Source organism: Corylus avellana, chromosome ca1, assembly GCF_901000735.1.
Source record: "Corylus avellana chromosome ca1, CavTom2PMs-1.0".
NCBI classification, from domain to species: domain Eukaryota; kingdom Viridiplantae; phylum Streptophyta; class Magnoliopsida; order Fagales; family Betulaceae; genus Corylus; species Corylus avellana.
In genome coordinates, this window is record NC_081541.1 from 46380399 (window position 1) to 46399873 (window position 19475).

Genomic DNA, 19475 nt, shown 5'->3' on the forward strand with positions numbered 1-19475 from the left:
AAAAAAAAAAAAAAAGTGGTTATGTTCTTCCATTTTTTTTTCCCTTAAATTTTATACCAATTTATATATTATTTATTCAAATTGATTAGTTTTCTTTTGTAAATTTCATGTTGAATTAAGGGAAATGATAGTAAAAAAGTTTCCTATCATTATTTTTGGTACGATGTATAATTAGATTATGTCAATATTCCTGCCAATGTTTTTTATCTTTTTCATTTTTAAAAAGAAAAATCAAACTACCAACATTCTTTTGTTTACAAAATTGGTAAACATAACTGTAATCAAATATCAATATGCTCATATATTTTAGAACACTTTTTTATTTTTGTTAGTGTAATAGAAAAAATTTTCAAAAAAATTGTTTATGAGGAGAAAGTTCAACTTCTGAAAGACAAAAGTTTACCATAATGGATTGTGTAGTGGAGGAGAAGTGGTGTCATTGTTGGAATATAATGATTAATCAATCATTTTGTATAATTGATTAATCTATGTTTTTATTTTGAATTTTTTTTCTTTTTATTTCGTTTTAAACTACATATATGGGAACAATTAATATTTAATATGTTTCAGTTTATAAGAACTAAAATTTATGAATTTTTAAATTTATTAGATATGTATTGAGTAAAACTATGGTTTAAAAGGATCTTATGAACATTTGTCATTTTTGGTAGCTAATTAGTTAATTAAGAGGAGAAAAAAAAAATTGTTGTTGATAATCTTTTAAAGACTTTTTGAGTAAATTACAAAATAAATAAAAAAAACCCGGCGCATAGCGCAGGCTCTAAGCTAGTAATAATAATAAGGGAGTAAGAGAGGAGCTTCACTACTCCTATTAGGAAAGAGGGTTCCAGATACATCATACATGCCCTCTATGCAAATAAAAGAGCTTCTTTCACATATTCCTGTCCAAAATAGAGTACTGAACAAAAGTAAGAAAAGAGATCTTTAATTACAGGAGATCAATAAGATAATGAGTTCGTCGAAACGCCTGGGTGTCACATGCGGGCAGCTATTGTACATGCATGACAAAAAAAAAAAATCAAGGAAGAGGGTTGCGTGCAAGAAGAAAAAATAAATGAAGAGGGTTGCAAGAGGGCAATGATTGACACTAACATCCATTCTGATTTAATGGTAGCATGGGTAGGCCTACAGCCTTCTGATTGATAAGCTGTCTATCGTAAGGATGAGTACTTTTGTCTTTGCTGAATATGCCAACCCCTCTTGGAGTCTAGAATCTCCAAGCCGTGTTCATATGATATTTTACACAATCAAATAAGTTGATCCAAAACTACAACCAAAAAAAAAAAAGTTGATTCAAAGTCAAAACACATAGATAGAAGAAATCTGAGTTGATAAGTACACGTAATTTTTTATTTTTTTATTTTTAGTCAACATGATATGCAAGTGGTGGTGCAATCAATTTGAGGCTTTTCTTCCCCTTTAATTTCTTTTCCTGAGAATATATATATTGCTTAGTGGGAGAGAAGAAAATGGGAAAGAGATCTTAAAGAAGTTGACATTTGAGATTCCATTTTTGGAGATGATTTGATTTTCAGGTTTAATTTTCGTTTAAGAAACTGCAAGGAAATTAAGGCTCTAAAGTGTCTCTTTCGCTTGGTAGAATATTCAAAAGATGTCGAAAGTTGGCAGAAATTAAGACTGTTGGCAGCATTGTGCAAGTTGCACAATAAATGGGCCATGCATGGCTCACCAGGGTCCCCTGATAATAACATATGATTAGCAACTGATCATACAAGATCAGAGAGAGAGAGAGATTTTGCGTCAGCAGGCATGGGTGCACGTGGCATTGACCCAGATAAGAGTAAGATAATTAATTACACGTGCACACGCAAAAGAATAAAGTTTGATTGAATTAGAGCCAGGTATTTGAGCATTTCTTTTAATTTTCTTTTGGATATATAAAGTGATTACTTAAATCTACTGCTGAAAAGAAAAGATCAGTTCTAAAGGTCTAATTTTGTTCTTCTCTCCCATGGCATCCACTAATATATGGCAGCCAAACACACACGTGTTAGAATATATGATAAAAGATAAAAACTCTTTGTGATATTAAGGGATTTGTTTATCTTGTGTTAATGGATTTTATTATATTATTTGTAAAATTTCAATAAATATTAATCAATAAGAGCGAAATGTAGTCTTTAGAACAAGTACTTAATGGTAGACACCGGAGATATAATGTCGAACTACCCGAAAATTATTTATCTCTATTTTCTCCCTTTCTTCCACTTTTTTTCTTTAATTTTCCATTTCATTTTGATATTAGTGCAATCTGTTAACACCAATCTTCAATCCCTAATGGCCATGTGGATTCCAATTTTTGTTTCTTCATTTTCCCAGCAGTGCGTCCCACATGGAACTCCTCACTGCCATTCAATCAACATTCATCTCAAATCCCAGTCTTCCGAGAATCTTATCACGCTTTTGATCACATCAATCAAATCGGAAGTTCGTAGTGGAACATATTTGAAACTATAAGGCGTGTTTAGCAAAGAACTTGAAAAATAAAGTAGATTGAAACTATAGCAGGTTTTGAAAGGTATGGTGTGAGATTTTTTTTGAGTTGATTTTGAGAGGAATAGTGTGAGATTTTTTTTTTAGTCCGGTCCACTCCTTTGGCAAATAGAGCCATAATGAAACTTAAAGACCTAATTATAGTTTAAATTATAAATTCAAAGACTAAATTAAAATCAGAAAAAAAAAATTAGTGACTAATAATCTGGTTTATCTTCACACACTTAATTAAATATATCCAGCAGAAAAAAAATTGGTTGATAAGGGAGACATGATATTTTAAAGAAAATAAATGTCAATAGGCAATAAGTACTGATTAATTCAAGGATCCGACTTACATGTTGTTATTAAAATAACAGTATGTATGCACGTAACAGCTTTGAGAATGACGTTATTGGCCTTCTTCTAGAACATAATGAAAAATTGTGTCTTCTTTTTTACCATAAGTAAGCTCTCTCTCTCTCTCTCTCTCATTTTCTTTAACGTTGTGGAAACGAAAAATATTTAGATTCCACATGTCAAGCTCCAAATTGAACCTTCTATAATATATGTTTGCCTTCAAAAAATAATGATCGATCACTACAACAATTACTTTTTATATAGAATTATTTGAGATTCTCCGTATGATTAGTGTAAATTATTTTGATTTTTATTAATATTTTGTTGTGGCTATATCAAGTTATGATTCAATCGGACTCAAAAAAGTGAATGTAATTTCTATCATTTAGGTCATTTCTCTGAAGTTTTTCGAGGATAGGTATTACTATGTTAGAAGAATGGTCACAATTGACCTCTATCGTATGCCTGTTTTAATTAGAAAAATATATATAATATTATCTTTTTCTTTTATAAAACAAATAATGACAACAAGAATTTTCCACACTCGGCCTCTTTGAAGGCCTAGCTTTTTTGTATTTTTCTGACCAACGTATGAATTTATAATGTGGTTGTAATCAGTTGACGAAACAACGATGATGAGATATTGGCCAGAAAAGAATCGTAATAAGACCAAAGACCTTTGCCGTTATTCTTAGCTTTGTTCTCTTTTCTTGTGTTTTTTCTTTTTGTCTTTTATTTATTTCTTTATTATTATTATTTTTTTGCTAAACTTTGTTTACTTATAACAAAAACCAGGACAAACACGTGCCATACATACATTTGAACTAATGTTCATATGTTTTTTACCTGCTTAATTATATGCTTGTGGGCGGAATCGTACGAAATTCTATAGAGCTTTTCTCATGTTATTATACTTTACATATTTGCAAATAATATTAAGACATGATTTTAATCACATTAATATTACGTATCACTAAAAAAATTAATATTACATTATGCAAGTAATTTACTAATTTATATATATAAGACACTACAAAAAAATTTATTTTTTTGGAAACGGCCCATGTCATTAGCATCGTGTGTGGCAGGTTAACAAATTGGAAGTTACTAATGGGAATTTAGTAATGTGTCAAACTGGCATGTCAGAAATTGACATGTTACTAAAGTTTAAAAAATAAATAAAAATTTTTTCAAATTTTTTTCCGGAATTTTTTTTTTTTTTTTTTTCAAATAATATCATGGGATCTGATTTTCAAAAATCCAAACTCAGCAGCAAATCAAAATTTAATTAAAAAAAATTAATTTAAGCAAAAATTTCACTCACTGTGTGGAGTTTGAGAGTACCCGAAATCATAAACCTACAACACCAAAAAACCAGAAAAATCAATACGTTTAAAAGCTAAGACAAATAACCGAAAAATCAACTAGAAAAATCAGAAAAATTACCCATTAGAGTATACGATGTCCGTTTCCAAAGTGGATTTAACCTGAAAAATCAGACCAAACAAACCAGAAAAATTTCAACACACCCAAACCCAGCAGCAAAAACAATTCGAAATCCCAAACCCAGCAGAAAAAGAAAGAAAAAAAAAAAATCAGATCCTCTCTTCTCTTTTTCATCTTCTTCTTATCTTCTCTAGTGAAATTGACACGTTACTAAATTTTTTCGAAATTTATTTTATTTTATTTTTAAATAAAACTTTGACAATTTTGATAACGTGTCAAGTTTAACACGTCACCATTTCAAAAACTGAAAAAATAAATATATAAATAAAACTTTGACAACTTTAGTAACATGTCAAAGTTGACACGTTACTAAATGGTAACATGTCAAATTTGACATGTTAAAAAAAAAATAAAATAAAATAAAACGTTGACAACTTTAGTAACATGTCAAAGTTGACACGTTATTAAATGGTAATATGTCAAATTTGACACGTTATCAAATGAGTTGACACGTTACCAAAAACTTTAGTAACGTGTGAGAAACTGACAAGTCACCAACTGGTGACATCATCTTTTGGTTTTTAACAAAGATAAAAGCCATGGCGTTGGAAACAATTTCCTCTATCTTTTGTTTGTACTTGTACTGTAACGACGGAGAATCTTGATCCACAAAGCCACAGTATATCTTTATTCATTTTTCCGGCGGAGGGATATGGCGGAGGAGAAGCAAAAGTGGGGTAGCGGAGGAGGAGGGTCGGTGGTGGTTTTGGAGCCAAAGCCAAGGAATGGGTTGACTTCTAAAGTGGTGGACTTTGTGGAGAAGCTGATTGTCAAGTTCATGCACGACACTTCTCAGCCTCAACACTATCTCGCCGGTAACTTTGCTCCGGTTACTGAAGAGACCCCTCCTGCCACCGACCTCCTTGTCAAAGGGTTCCTTCCGGTGCGTACAATTATCTGGATAATCCTAGAAGCTAGTGTTTATGCATGTATGTGAATTGGGTTGAGGACTTGAGCCTTGAGGGTCAGTTTGGTTTTTTGATGGAAGGGAATTGATTTTATGGATTGATACTCTTTAGCTAACCAAACAGAGATATATAGAGTTTCATTTTGGTATTTGTGGCAAATTGTTGAGATTGTTTTACGTATGATTATCGTATTACATGAATATAATTGAGCAATTTGAATTTTATAGAAATGGGTGTTTGATTTGGACTTGTTTAGAATGTTTCTAGATGATGCTTTGGATTGTTGACATTGTTTTACGTATGATTATCGTATTACATGAATATAATTGAGCAATTCGAATTTTATAGAAATGGGTGTTTGATTTGGACTTGTTTAGAATGTTTCTAGATGATGCTTTGGCTTTTTAACACAACTATAAAATAAATATTGTTTAAATTGCCACTTAACATGAGAAATTACGATTGGTTAGTGTTTCAGGCACGTTCTTGTAGACTTAAACATGTTTTCGATATGTGGTGCAAATGTTTGATGTAAAAGCCTCCTGCCTAGGGATATGAATTTCAGGTCGTGATCCGGCTATAGAGTATTTGTTATTGTTTTGTGGTGATATTTCCTTATGAGTGAATAAACTGTGAACATAAATATGTTGTTCACCAATCATAAGCATTTGGTTTAGTTGTGTTTGCAGTACATTGAATGGCACCAACCAAAACTTTATAGGCCACTACTTGTGTTGACTGCATAAACACGTACACACAGGCTTAGATAACAAGGTCTTGTGTTGGCCTCAACTCCTTGACCCAGGCTCTTTTTGGCTTTACTGTTATCCTCGTAGCTTCTTCAACTTGTTTTATACTACCCTCTCATTGCAGATTTAATAAATGCTTCTTGTCACATAATAAGTGGTCATGTTGCATTGATGACACCGGGCAGAACTAAGATTGTTTTGACAGTGTATAATAGGAGCAAAAACTAAGAATTGAAGATTGAAAAGGGAATTCAGAAAGAGAGAAAATAACAATAGGGAAGAGAAAGTCCCTAATTGCCCTAAATAAGCAAAGAAAGAAATAACTATGAAAGATTTAAACTTAATTGATAGTATAAACTGAATTCTTATATAACAAAGACTAGATGCCTTTATATAGGTTAGGCACCTCCTAAATTATCAAGGAAAAGGAAAAGCAAACCTAATTGGAAAAGGAAAAAAAATCCTAATAGGAAAGGAAAAAAAATCCTAATAGGAAAGGAAAAACCCAATCCTTATTGAAGAAGGAAAACTAAAACATACATGCATAATTAAAATAACAATTTCTCATATTTCTCCTACATCAATCTCTCCGGGTTGAAAAGAACTCGCCCTCGAGTTCAAATCATCTTTTCCTCAATCTTTTGGATGTCCAATTAATCTCTTCCATCATGTACTTCTCAACATCAATGCAACTTGATACTGGAAGAGAGACAACTTACAACCCAGCACAACATGACTACGAATAGTAGTTTGAAAACTCCCCATCATATTGAGATACTTCAATCTTCACACGGTATTTATTTATCTTCTCCCATTCGTGCGGCATATAAATCTCCCAAAAAGGATCAACTATTTCTTCCTCTTCGAAAATAAAATTTTCCTCTGCCTCTATAAGATCTTCATCGTTGACATATATATCATAAGTTGGTGGAGAATTCCAATCCACGAAGCATTGAGAAGGATCTTCAACATCTTCTTCATGTTGAAATTCTTCATCAACAAACTTAACTCTGAAGTCTAAGTCTCCATGTCGTTTATCCCAAAAACACATTGTTCATGAAATAGAACAGGCTTATGATACGGGTTCTTGAAATTGGATTTTTAATTGTGACCGTCAATATCGCAATACATCTCCAAGTTTCGCGCCGCTAGACGCTCGGTTAACTCCACAACCTACCTTTGCAAATCTTCAATCATCACATCTTGTATACTGCACTTATGGTAAGGGACTTCCTCATTCGGAACCTGTCCACGTCGACCACAACCACTAGTCATGAAAAAACTAATGAAAAAAATTAATCCAAGAAGACACTAAGGTTTGATACCAACTGACACCGGGTAGAATTAAGATTATTTTGACAGTGTATAATAGCAGCAGAAACTAAGAATTGAAGATTGAAAAGGGAATTCAAGAAGAGAGAAAATAACAATGGGGAAGAGAAAGTCCCTAATTGCCCCAAATAAGCAAACAGACAAATAACTTTGAAAGACTTAAACTTAATTGATAATATAAACTGAATTTTTATATAACAAAGACTAGATGCCTTTATATAGGTTAGGCACCTCCTAAATTAACAAGGAAAAGGAAAACAAATCCTAATAGGAAAAGGAAAACAAATCCTAATAGGAAAGGAAAAACCCAATCCTTATTGAAGAAGGAAAACTAAAACACACATGCATAATTAAAATAACAATTCTCAAATTTCTCCTGCATCAATTGAGTTTTATGTGAGCCATCTCTTTGTGAAAATGCATTTATTTGTTGCTGGCGAAGATAGCTGACAGTTTGACCAATTGTTTGTTTATTTCTCTGATTCTTCAAGCAGTATCTTATCATGCCTGTGTTACCCATGACATGGAATGTGAAATATTTATTGCAGGATTGCTTAAATGGAGAGTTTGTTAGGGTGGGTCCAAACCCAAATTCTTATATAACAAAGACTTAAACTTAATTGATAGTATAAATTGAATTCTTATATAACAGACTAGATGCCTTTATATAGGTTAGGCATGCACCTTCTAAATTAACAAGGAAAAGGAAAACAAATCCTAATAGGAAAAAGAAAACAAATCCTAATAGGAAAGGAAAAACCCAATCCTTATTGAAGAAGGAAAACTAAAACACACATGCATAATTAAAATAACAATTTCTCAAATTTCTCCTGCATCAATTGAGTTTTATGTGAGCCATCTCTTCGTGAAAATGCATTTATTTGTTTCTGGTGAAGATAGCTGACAGTTTGACCAATTGTTTGTTTATTTCTCTGATTCTTCAAGCAGTATCTTATCATACCTGTGTTACCCATGACATGGAATGTGAAATATTTATTGCAGGATTGCTTAAATGGAGAGTTTGTTAGGGTGGGTCCAAACCCAAAATTCTCCCCTGTGGCTGGATATCACTGGTATGTCTTTGGGATTTTTACTTCTCATGAATGAATTTAGTTATTAACCAGGTGAATGTTACTTATTCCCTTTGTTCTTCTGTTTCAGGTTTGATGGAGATGGGTGCGTGATGTTCTGTTCCTCTATTCAAACTAGTATTTCATTCAAATTTTCTTGAAGGAAGAATTCAAACATATAACTTCAGTACCCATTTTTTTCTCTGTAGAATACTGTTATGGTCTCTCTGTTGCCTAATATGTTGGTGTTAAGTGGCTACTCAAAGGCCTAATATTTTCCATAGTAATCTAATCTTTGATTAACTCTGAAGGAAAAAGCTCCATGTAATTTCAAAAAAAAATCAATTTGCTGCTCTAATGAATTTGAAATTAAATCAGTTGATTTACTCACTCAGTAAGTGCTTCTGTATTCAACTGTGATAATCTGCATAATATATCAGCAGTAGCCAATAGTGAGGTATCAATTTTCCTGAATGATCTATATGTTGACTATTTGTGAAGTGAAATCTTGTTGCTCATTCATTTGGCTTTGATATCCAGTGCTTAGTTATCATAATAGCTTTTGAAAAATTTCAGTGAAAGCATGCAGTTCATTCATTAGTCTTCAAAATCATTTGGCTTTCATGTCCTGTACTTAATTGTCATACTAGCTTCTGAAAATTTTTACTGAAAGACATTGATTTTTCTGACTCAACTGCAGTTTGACAGTAGAGTAGAATTAATAATTTTTCTATTGGTTGAAACTACATAATTTTAGTCCTCAAGGAGGTGAAAAAATATATGCATTTGCCTTTTGTTTTTCCTGTCAGCCTCCTTGAGGTTTTCTCAATGCCTAAATATGTTTAAGCTGCTTCACGAAGGTTTGAGACCGGCATTCAAGGAGTTGTTTGGTCTGGATATTGATACTGTCTTGAGATGAAAAACTGATTTTTTACTATTTTAAGTTGAATCATCAAATCAAGCTTGCTAAGAGTGAAATTTTTCCCTATTACTAAATCTATGTGGCAGTATGCAATGAGTCAGAACATCTTATCAAATGCCACTGCTATTCTAATGAATGATTTATATATATTTATAATTTCTTAGAACTACCCTGGTCTTAGAGTGAAGCATGTTCGTGAAGTAATGTAATAAAAAACAACTTTGAACATATTGGCGGCATGTTCAATCATCAGGATTTGAAAGAAGATATCTATGCTTTTTCTCCTTCTTTCTAATTTCTTGGCAAGCTTTGGTGTCAATTGTATTTGTGAAGGGGGCAAAGAAAATTTGATTTTAGTTTACTCATGCCATTTTCTATTTCCATGAAGTTTGTTACATTATGTAGTACTGTATTCTGCTTGGTTTTAGTGAATCACGTGTGTCTGTGACCAGTGGACAGCAGTTGATTGTTTATTAACCATCCTTGATATTTTTATGTTCTCTCATTTTATTTAGTTGGCTATGTTTCAACATTCTGTTCTGTGTTTTACAGCCTTAGAACTTTTTCTTTAGATTTTGGAAACTAGTGACAGTTGTTTGGAATCCATTAGGTCTGTACAGTATTAATCTGTTAAAGCAAGAAGTGATTTAGATAATATCTTTAACTTTCGCAGCATGATTCATGGTTTGCGCATCAAAGATGGGAAAGCAACCTATGTCTCCCGCTTTGTAAGAACATCTCGGCTTAAACAAGAGGAGTATTTTGGAGGTGCTAAATTTATGAAGGTATACCCATAAGTTATAGGTTTCTTTTTTCTTCTCTTTTCTAGTATCCTTTTCAGTTACATCTTTTGCCTCTGCCTGTGAACTTTACTGTTACTAGGGGTCACAAAAGGAAAAGTTTGTGATGGATAAAGGAGGAAAGGCAGTTGAGGATTGTAGAATTAAAAATCTCAAGAGTAGATAAGTCTTCTGCTATATATGTTTGATTTGGAGTCCCATTTTGAACTTCATTTTCAGGTTGGAGATCTTAAGGGGCTGTTTGGATTGCTTATGGTGAATATGCAAATGCTGAGAGCAAAACTGAAAGTGTTAGATGTTTCATACGGAATTGGAACAGGTAAGTTTAGTCTAGTATGCAATTTTTTGCTCGAATGTAACGATTCTGTTGCTATTGTGAAAACAACTTTTCTATTACAGTTCAAAAAAAAAATGCAATTCCAATTTTTCATTCTGTTTTGAATTGTACTTATTTTTCATGTTGCATGGGCTCTTCTTTGCTGGGTACTAGAATGTGCAAAGGTCTTTTATTCATCGAATCCCCAAACATTAGGATGTAGGTACGTGACTGGTTTTCAAGTAATAAGTGTCCAAATACTTGTTTTAAACCTTGGCTGACATATTTTGCTTAATATAGTGTGTTTCACATGGTGTGTGCTTCTTTTAATCACCAATTGTCCCAAAAACTTAGGTTGATGAGAAATTGTGTATTTAATCATTAAATCAATATCCTAACAGTCCTTGTGCAGTCCCAAACTCCGTGTCAAGAAGTGCAGCCTATCACATAAAATATTTAACTTTAATGGGTGGTAGCCTGGTAGGGTAAACCACAGTCAGAGTCATAAGAAAAGTACCAGTTGGACTGGGAGCACCCACCGGTAAAGTCGTTTCTTGATCTTTCACAGCAGGCAATGGTTGATGGTAGTTCAAAAAGAGCTTCAGAAGGCTGGCCAGCACAAGAGAAAGCAGAAGGATAGCTAGAGAAGTGGGGGGAATTTATTCATGTGGAGACAAAGTTCAACTCCAAATGCTATTCAAATACCATGTTAAATTACCTATTGTCCTAAAAGCTTAAACTTTTAGGACAACTAATAATTCAACACTTCCTTTCTTTGACAGATTAAAAAAAAACAAAAGCTTTATTTGAAACCATTATTTGTAATAGGCAAGATTTGAACTTGACCTTCCCAACCTTTCCCCACCATTTTGTTTCCTTTGGATAAGTGAGTTGTGCCCATAGGGAAAGGGAGGGAGAGATTTGAGCCGAGGACCTTCACTTCATGAGACATCGTACCCAGCCAATACACATATACTACTTCAAATTGTCCAAATGCAGCCGGACATAAATATATCTGATGCATGTGTTATGCCGAAATCTATACTGTAATGTTTGTACCGGGTATATCTCATATATTTTTTCCTTTTTATGTGATCCTTGTGTAAGGTGAAAGACACTAACTGTTTGTCATCCACGTCCAGCTAATACAGCTCTCGTATATCACCATGGGAAACTTCTAGCACTTTCCGAGGCAGATAAACCATGTAAGCTTGCCTTCCTATTTTGTTTTCAACTATGAAACATAAGTAAAAGGGTTGGGTTTTCTCTGGATTGCCATTGATTAGAGAGACTAATGGGGAATGTTTCGATATATCCCCATTAGCATATAAAAAAAAATTTCTTTGTTTCTGGGTTGCATTACTTTTGTAATGCCATGATGGAGTAATTCTGGCTATGGGACGGCAAAAGGAACCATAGAGCAATGCCAATTTGTTTGGATTTGTATAGGACTCCACTAAATAATTTGCTGCAACTTCCTTGCTTCTAATTTGGAATTGAGATTGTTCTCATTACATTATTTAGATGTCCTCAAAGTTTTGGAAGATGGAGATCTCCAAACACTTGGCATGCTGGATTATGACAAGAGATTGACGCATTCTTTCACTGCTCATCCTAAGGTTGACCCATTCACAGGTAAAGACATCCTCATAAAAGAATTTATCAAGCCATTGTAATGGAAGAGTTCCTTTTGACTTACTGCATCCCTCCATGCAGGGGAGATGTTTACATTTGGTTATTCACATACACCACCATATATCACTTACAGAGTAATTTCAAAGGATGGCTTCATGCATGACCCGGTACCAATAACAATATCAGATCCCATCATGATGCATGACTTCGCCATTACTGAGAACTATGCAATTTTCATGGATCTTCCATTATATTTCAGACCAAAGGTATGGTACTTGAAACTTGTTGCTGCTACAAATGTTAACTTCGTACAGTGATGAAATACCACTCTGAACAACCCTAGGCTAAAGGAGGGTTGGGGTTTTAAGTTAACTACACCAGTTAAAAAAATTTTGTAACAAACCTAAAGTAAAACTCACCTTGAAAACTGGCTTGTAAGAAGAGGGTGTCCAAGAGCTTAATACACATGGTTTAATGATGTGGAACACTTAGGATCATAACATACCACCACGCTCTGAAACCAATGTCCTGATGGGCCCATCATTCCTAGCTGGGTGTCTTCGTAGACCCTGTCTTTTACAAGTAGTAGCCCTCCCCAAGTCGCCCTTTCCTTGACTCAGCCACATTGCCGCAACTCTTTCAATCTCGTACTCGACAAGCTAAGTTTGATCTCATACTCAATGAAGTGGCAGCTCTGAAACTAAATGTAACAAACCTCATGTAGAACTCACCATTGAAAAGCAGCTTATAAGGGTAGGCTGCCCAAGAGCTTACATCCACATGGTTAACATTGCACTTAACCAGTGTGAGATACTTAGGATCGTAAAAATTGTTCATGAGATATAGATCTTGTGCTCGTATGCTTTAAGCCAAATTTGGGTCTTTCTTCCAGTAACCATGATGGATGAAGACAGTGTGCTTCATTTTCTGATAGCATTGTTGCGCATCATATTAATTACATCAATGGAACTTGAAATAATTAGATCTTGATGTCAGGAAATGGTCAAGGAGAAGAAGCTGATATTCACATTTGATGCAACGAAAAAAGCACGCTTTGGTGTACTTCCTCGTTATGCAAAAGATGAGCTGCTAATCAGATGGTTCGAGCTTCCAAATTGTTTCATATTCCATAATGGTGTGTTTGTTTCCTTTACAATATCTTTTTAGTGCCAGAATGTCCTTTAAATTTATATTGTTTATTTGACGAAATATACTAGTGGATAATCTACTGTATGTGCACAGAAGTAAAATTTAAGTAGTAATCTAGTAATATAGGCGTATTCAGTCAGCTCTCTAACTAGTTTTAAGATTCCATGTCTGCTTCTGGTTATACATCGTTACGGAGACTCTAGAGCATGAATTGTCAATACAACCAGCTTACCCCTCTTTTAAATTGATGCAGACTATCAATTATTAAAGTTATTTGTCCATTATTTGCATTAGACTCTTTAACACTTGAGGTTGGCTACATCAATCTTTTCGTGCCAATCAATTCTATTTTGTGACATGATTAAGCTATAGCGAAAGTGTATTCTGTCTTTTCATATGTCCATTCTGACCCTTTTAGTCACTTCCTTTCACTAGCGAATGCTTGGGAGGAGGACGACGAAGTTGTTCTGATTACTTCTCGCCTTGAGAATTTTGATCTAGACAGCTTCGGTGGGACCGTCAAAGAAAAGCTTGAAAACTTCTGCAACGAGCTGTAGGACAACTTTTTGCCCATTTTATGAAAACGCAAAGCTCTATGCATGCCTAGGTGTTTCTGACAGTTACTGTTATTTTCAGGTATGAGATGAGATTCAACATGAAAACTGGTCTGGCTTCACAGAAGAAATTATCAGCACCTGCTGTAGAATTTCCAAGGGTGAATGAGAGTTACACTGGCAGGTATCTTCTACTTTTAGTGATGGGAGATTTTGGGTTGACAATTGTCAGTAGATCTGTTCAAGATTGCATGAATGCTTGTTCTGGCAGCGGATGAGAGAAGCTAGATGCAGAGAGTCCATATTTATCTAATCTCTTGGTTTTTTTGAAGATGTTCTGAAGCTTGTTTTTGCTTCGCAGCATCCTTTCATAATGCTGCTAGCAGCCATGCTTAATTTATATTGCTTTCTTGAGTGTCAAAACAATTATTAACTAAAAAATATTCTGATGTATTCCGATCATACGTATTGTACTAATGATTTTTTGGGTAATCAGGAAACAAAGATATGTATATGGTACCACACTTGACAGCAATATTGTCAAAGTCACTGGGATTATCAAGTTTGATCTGCATGCTGAACCAGAGACTGGAAAAACAAAGCTCGAAGTTGGAGGAAATGTTAAAGGCCTCTATGACTTGGGACCTGGCATATTTGGTTCTGAGGCTATTTTTGTCCCTCGTGTGCCTGGCATTACTTCTGAAGAAGACGATGGCTACTTAATATTCTTTGTACATGACGAGAATACCGGGTAAGATTTCTCTCTCGCAAGTCGCACCATTGACAAATGTATTTTCTTTTTAAATACAATGTAGTAATTTTTTTATGATTAATGGTGAAGGATAGGACTGTATTCAAGCCACCCTTCCCCGGACCCCAGTGGGACGGACTTTGGTGACTGACCCTTTACAAATGTTTTCATCATTTATGTTTTTGTTTGTTAAATGGAGGAAATGCTAGTCAGAACATGAAATTGAAAGTGTTTGATTGCATCAAATTTTGAAAATTTGAACTCTATGGATTGCATCACAGAAGAGAACTTGATCTTTTTCCTAATGTTTGTTCCTGATTCGTGAGGAATCTGAAGACCTCAATGTTTCCAAGTTCTAGAAAGCTAGGCCATTGACAATCTTGACAAAAGGAATGAAGCTGTGCAGCCTGACCAAGGTGGCAATAACCATGAAAATAATGGATGAGAAAGCATTGATTCATTTTCATCCACTTAGGATTCTATATTGCTTTTCCATACACCATGCTTAGTTCAACTGAGGAAATAAAAAAAAAAAAAAAAAAAAACCTTAGTGCCCTTAAAGGAGTTATAGTTAATAACTTAGTCCTTTTGATCAAATGAAGCTCTTGAAACTGTGATTAGAAAATACCAGCATGGTTGTTTTCAAAACACCAGTTGGATTGTAAATTATGAGTAAACTAGTAACTAGTATGTCTAAATAGGTCTTTTCTTGTTCTGGCTAGATGATGGACAATGCTATGACTCAAATCTTTGTCTTATGTTATTTGTGTGCACACTACAAAATCAAATTTCTAAATAAAAATTAGTGAATATTGCTAAGAAAGATATGCAAACTGCAAGGGGACCGTATAGTCATTGTAGTCATTGCAACCATCCTTTTCTTTCAGATGCGTGAGTATAGTTATTAACTCTTGCTTCATGACTCAGATTTAAAGTCTGAATATCTTGACAACGAGGATACAATCTCAAGTTTTCATCTATAATTTGCAGAAAATCAGCAGTGCATGTACTTGATGCAAAAACAATGTCAACTGATCCTGTTGCAATTGTTGAGTTACCCCACAGAGTTCCGTATGGGCTCCATGCCTTCTTTGTGTCAGAGGTCAGTGTTGCATCAATTGCCTCTGGATTTAATTTCTTTCTTTACATTTCTCTCTGTCACTCTAGAGTTGAAATTAACTTCAGAGCGAATTCCTGAGTTTTGAAAAAAAAAAAAAAAAAATGAAGCTTTAGGACAGACAAGAATGAGACCCAAAATATAAAAATCTCCATGCAGCTCATAGAAAGTAGGAGTAGAACAGAGGAATGGTTGGAAAATTATAATTAGGAGATGCTCAATAGTGACCACTTTCTATTGAGGGAAGATTGAAAGAGACCTTGCTCAACTGGAGTAGATGGCAAAAACAGAGGTATATCTGGGATTTTTTTTTTTTTGGGTAAGTAATTGAGATATTATTAAAAGCATGAAGCACCCCCAGATATCATATCTAGGATGTTATGTGGTCAATCACATAGTATTGGAATTAGTGAGGGATACAAGCCCAGTGTTACTTCATGGAACTAGATATCCATGAAAACTGAGTGGTATTCTGTGCATCCCATATTATGCTGCATTTTAATAAACTATTATGTGATGTAGATGAGAGCATTGTCATGCTGTTTATTGCTGCTTGAATTTTATTGTTCCTACTTTTATTAAACCATAAATGCTTCCTTGTTTTCCCCGAATAATTCCTATTTCAATTTCTTTTTGCTTCTGTTTTTCTGTTTGCCCACTTTTTTATTGTGGTGATTCTAATTTATGTTCATGGTTGTCATACGGGACTAACTTCAACCTTTTTTGGCTTTTGCTTTCTGTTTGCTCACTTTTATTGTGCATGTTCTAATTTATATTTATGATTTTCGTCCACAGGACCAACTTCAAGAGCAGGCAAAACTCTGAATCTCTGATAGATTGTTGGGAACCGCACAATATATTTGAAAAAAGAGAAATTGAAACTTCAGGCATATCCATGTAAATTATACGTATGATATAACTCTTCGACTAGTACTTTCCCAATATTTTATCAGCACATCTTTTCTAGCTTTAAAAAAAAAAAAGAAAAAAACAATGTAATAATTCCCCTCTGGATCTGGAAGAAGTATCAGTCTACTATTTCCCATGTTATCTCAATGATATTTCTTAATGGCAAGCATATAGGAATTTGTTCTTCATTGGATTTGGCCATCTAGCCGGATGCATTTTGAACAGATGATTTGAAGGGAAGGGCTTCAATGCTCCATATGGAAAGTGCTTGTGGATTTCACATACATCAACAAGAAAACAACTGTAGGCTGCAATTCATTAATCCAAAGCTGATTCCCAACCCAGTGGTTTATGTTTTACTACATTGCGTTCGAGCCATTCAAACCCCATTGCAGCACCCAATCTGCCTAAACAGGCGCTCTCATGCTCTAAATGTGTCCAGGTTGCAGGAGAAGATCCTGTTGAGGTTGTTCAAACATCCACCCTGATGTACAACTCAAAGTCAAACTGAATTTTTCAACTCGGTCTATTAAACTAATATCTATTCTTAGAGCAATTTATTAAGAAGATTAGAGTATTGAGGACCAGCTTGTTCCACTATGCTGGCAATCATACAAGAAGGCCTCCAGACTGAACTAGCCCTAAAACAAGGACAACTTTGAATAGGTTTCAATTCAAATTCAGTTTTGTGCAACCCACATGGTGTAACCCTGTTTTAGCTTATTATGGTGATACATTTTTCTTTTATAAGTAAACTAAATTTATTAAGAGCAAAAGGGGACAACTCAAGCACATAAGAAAGTACACAATAATACAAGAGAAATACCTATAACAAAAAAGACAAAAGATACAAAAAAATATATATATATTAGGAAAATTAAAAATGTGTAAACAATCATATGCAGCTGCCTATTGGTAAAGAGTTTTAAAGAAGCAAGCCTTAGTTGTCAATAAGCTTATTAGGGAGATATCTTGTAGTACTTCAAGCAAAAATGGTAACTTAAGAATCAGTTCTACAATTTACAATATCTATCAAACTGAACTCAGAGCCAATTTCATTATTCCCGGCAGACCCAATATGCGATTTGTCAAACACCCCATGTAGAATTCTTGGTGGCTTATCAGCACTTAGCTTAAGGGCCTTTTGTTTTTGCTTGTTTTGATATAACATAAAGATGAAAGTAGTTTTAAGTGTTTTGTGATTTGAGTCGTCTGTTTTGAAAAGAGAAAACAAAAGGAAAAAAGTCTATCAAACAAAGCACATTTTCTGAGTTGACAATTGACATTGTTTACAACATTGCAATACTAAATCACATGAGGGTATCTTAAGCTATGAAAAGTTTCATCCTATTAACATTAGAGGCTATATAAGTTCTGTGTGTAACCCCATGGTTTCATTGATTAAGCAACTTAACAGAAAAGAAAGCTACAATGATCAAGAAACTAACAAAAAGTTTCCCCTTATATTCCTCTACATAGGCTTCTGATGAAAGACCAAAGCATGCTTTAGTCTTATTATGCTCCTGACATGAGCGAATCATAAAAATTAATACTTTAGCTTTGATACCAAAAACAAAAAACACCCATCAAAACACATTAACAAACAAACATGTTTTTTTCTTATAAAATAGATATAAATCCATCTGCACTGGAACAGCATTTCATATATACATATACCAGCAGGTCCAGCAGCCTATACCAGTATACCCATATTCATATCCATATAAAATTTCAAGGCAAAGTTGTTTAAGAAAAGAAAGCCTCAAGTAAACCCAGATCAGCAAGCATAGTAAACAAAAAGATCCCTCAGAATGCCGAGTATCAACCTGGGCAGGGCATGAAACCATGGTTCCTCAACCTCTGCAAAGAAGCTTGCCAAAGGGAGCCCCATGTATCTTTCTGCTACGAATTCCACGCACCCATTTTAGATTACTAAACGTTTCCTCACTGGGATATCATAAATCATAGAAATCAAAATAAAGTCATAAACTTTAGCATCAAATAAGCATCTAAGACACAAAAATACTATGCCGTCGCATCTATGTAAACTTGTAAAGCGATAAAGCGAGAGAGAGAGAGAGAGAGAGAGAGAGTACTGTTGGGCCCGTGAACCGTGAGAGTGTGAGGGCAATTGTCCCGCTGCGTAGGGTTTTGTTGCGGCTATAACGGTGCCACGAGGTTGTTTTCTTTTTCTTTTCTTTTTTACTTCTTCTTTCCTTTTTTTCTTTTTTTCACTTTTTTTACTTTTATGAATTTTTCACTTTATAAATGGGTATGTTGGTATTTTTGTTTCCTCTCATTAGCATTTAACGAAAAATCTTAACCGAAATGAGTAATTGAAATGCGCTTAAAGATTAACCGAGATGAGTAAAAAAAACTCTATGTTACAAATTTTTTTAAGGCTCCCATTGTTTTCGGCATAAAATGATTTTCAAAAAATATTTTTTGTATTTTTGGGTGTTTGATGAGACATAAAATAATAGTCAACGAAAAATATTTTTTGTTTGACCGAAAATTTTTCTTTAATTTTTGAAAAATAGTTTCTATTTTTTAAAACTATAAACCATTTTCTGAGCTTCAACTTTTCATTCTCAAATTGACAAACCCAGTTAGGACGTCGTTAAGACCTGCTCAGAACCTGACTGAGATTCAACTAAGACCCCGCCAAGAGCCGTCGGTGACCCAACTGAAACCCCGCCAGGACCTATCGAGGACCCGCCCAGGACCTAATCGGGACCTCACCGAGACTCTACTGAGACTTGCCTAGGACCCACCCGAAACCCCAACGAGACCCGCTAGAGAAAGGGGTAAGTCAAGTTTTTTTCTAGTTATTTTGATCTCATTTCTTTTTTTCTTTTTTATAAATACACAAAAAACGAACCG

The 19475-nt window shown here is 34.3% G+C and overlaps 1 protein-coding gene and 1 long non-coding RNA gene across 2 annotated transcripts; one reads left to right on the plus strand and one right to left on the minus strand.

Annotated features, from left to right (window-relative positions):
• Positions 1-4963: 4963 nt before the first annotated feature.
• On the plus strand, positions 4964-17085 carry LOC132177795 (carotenoid 9,10(9',10')-cleavage dioxygenase 1-like). Its single transcript, XM_059590256.1, has 14 exons — positions 4964-5263; positions 8372-8442; positions 8531-8545; positions 10035-10146; positions 10381-10480; positions 11620-11682; positions 12002-12112; positions 12194-12378; positions 13109-13247; positions 13697-13814; positions 13898-13999; positions 14312-14566; positions 15557-15668; positions 16479-17085. Exons 1-14 carry the CDS (start codon positions 5033-5035, stop codon positions 16506-16508), a joined length of 1644 nt encoding a protein of 547 aa, XP_059446239.1. The 5' UTR covers positions 4964-5032; the 3' UTR covers positions 16509-17085.
• On the minus strand, positions 16556-18746 carry LOC132177802 (uncharacterized). Its single transcript, XR_009439796.1, has 2 exons — positions 18689-18746; positions 16556-18539 (listed from the first exon to the last, which is right to left on the minus strand). It is a non-coding gene; the product is annotated as an uncharacterized LOC132177802 (long non-coding RNA).
• Positions 18747-19475: the final 729 nt, after the last annotated feature.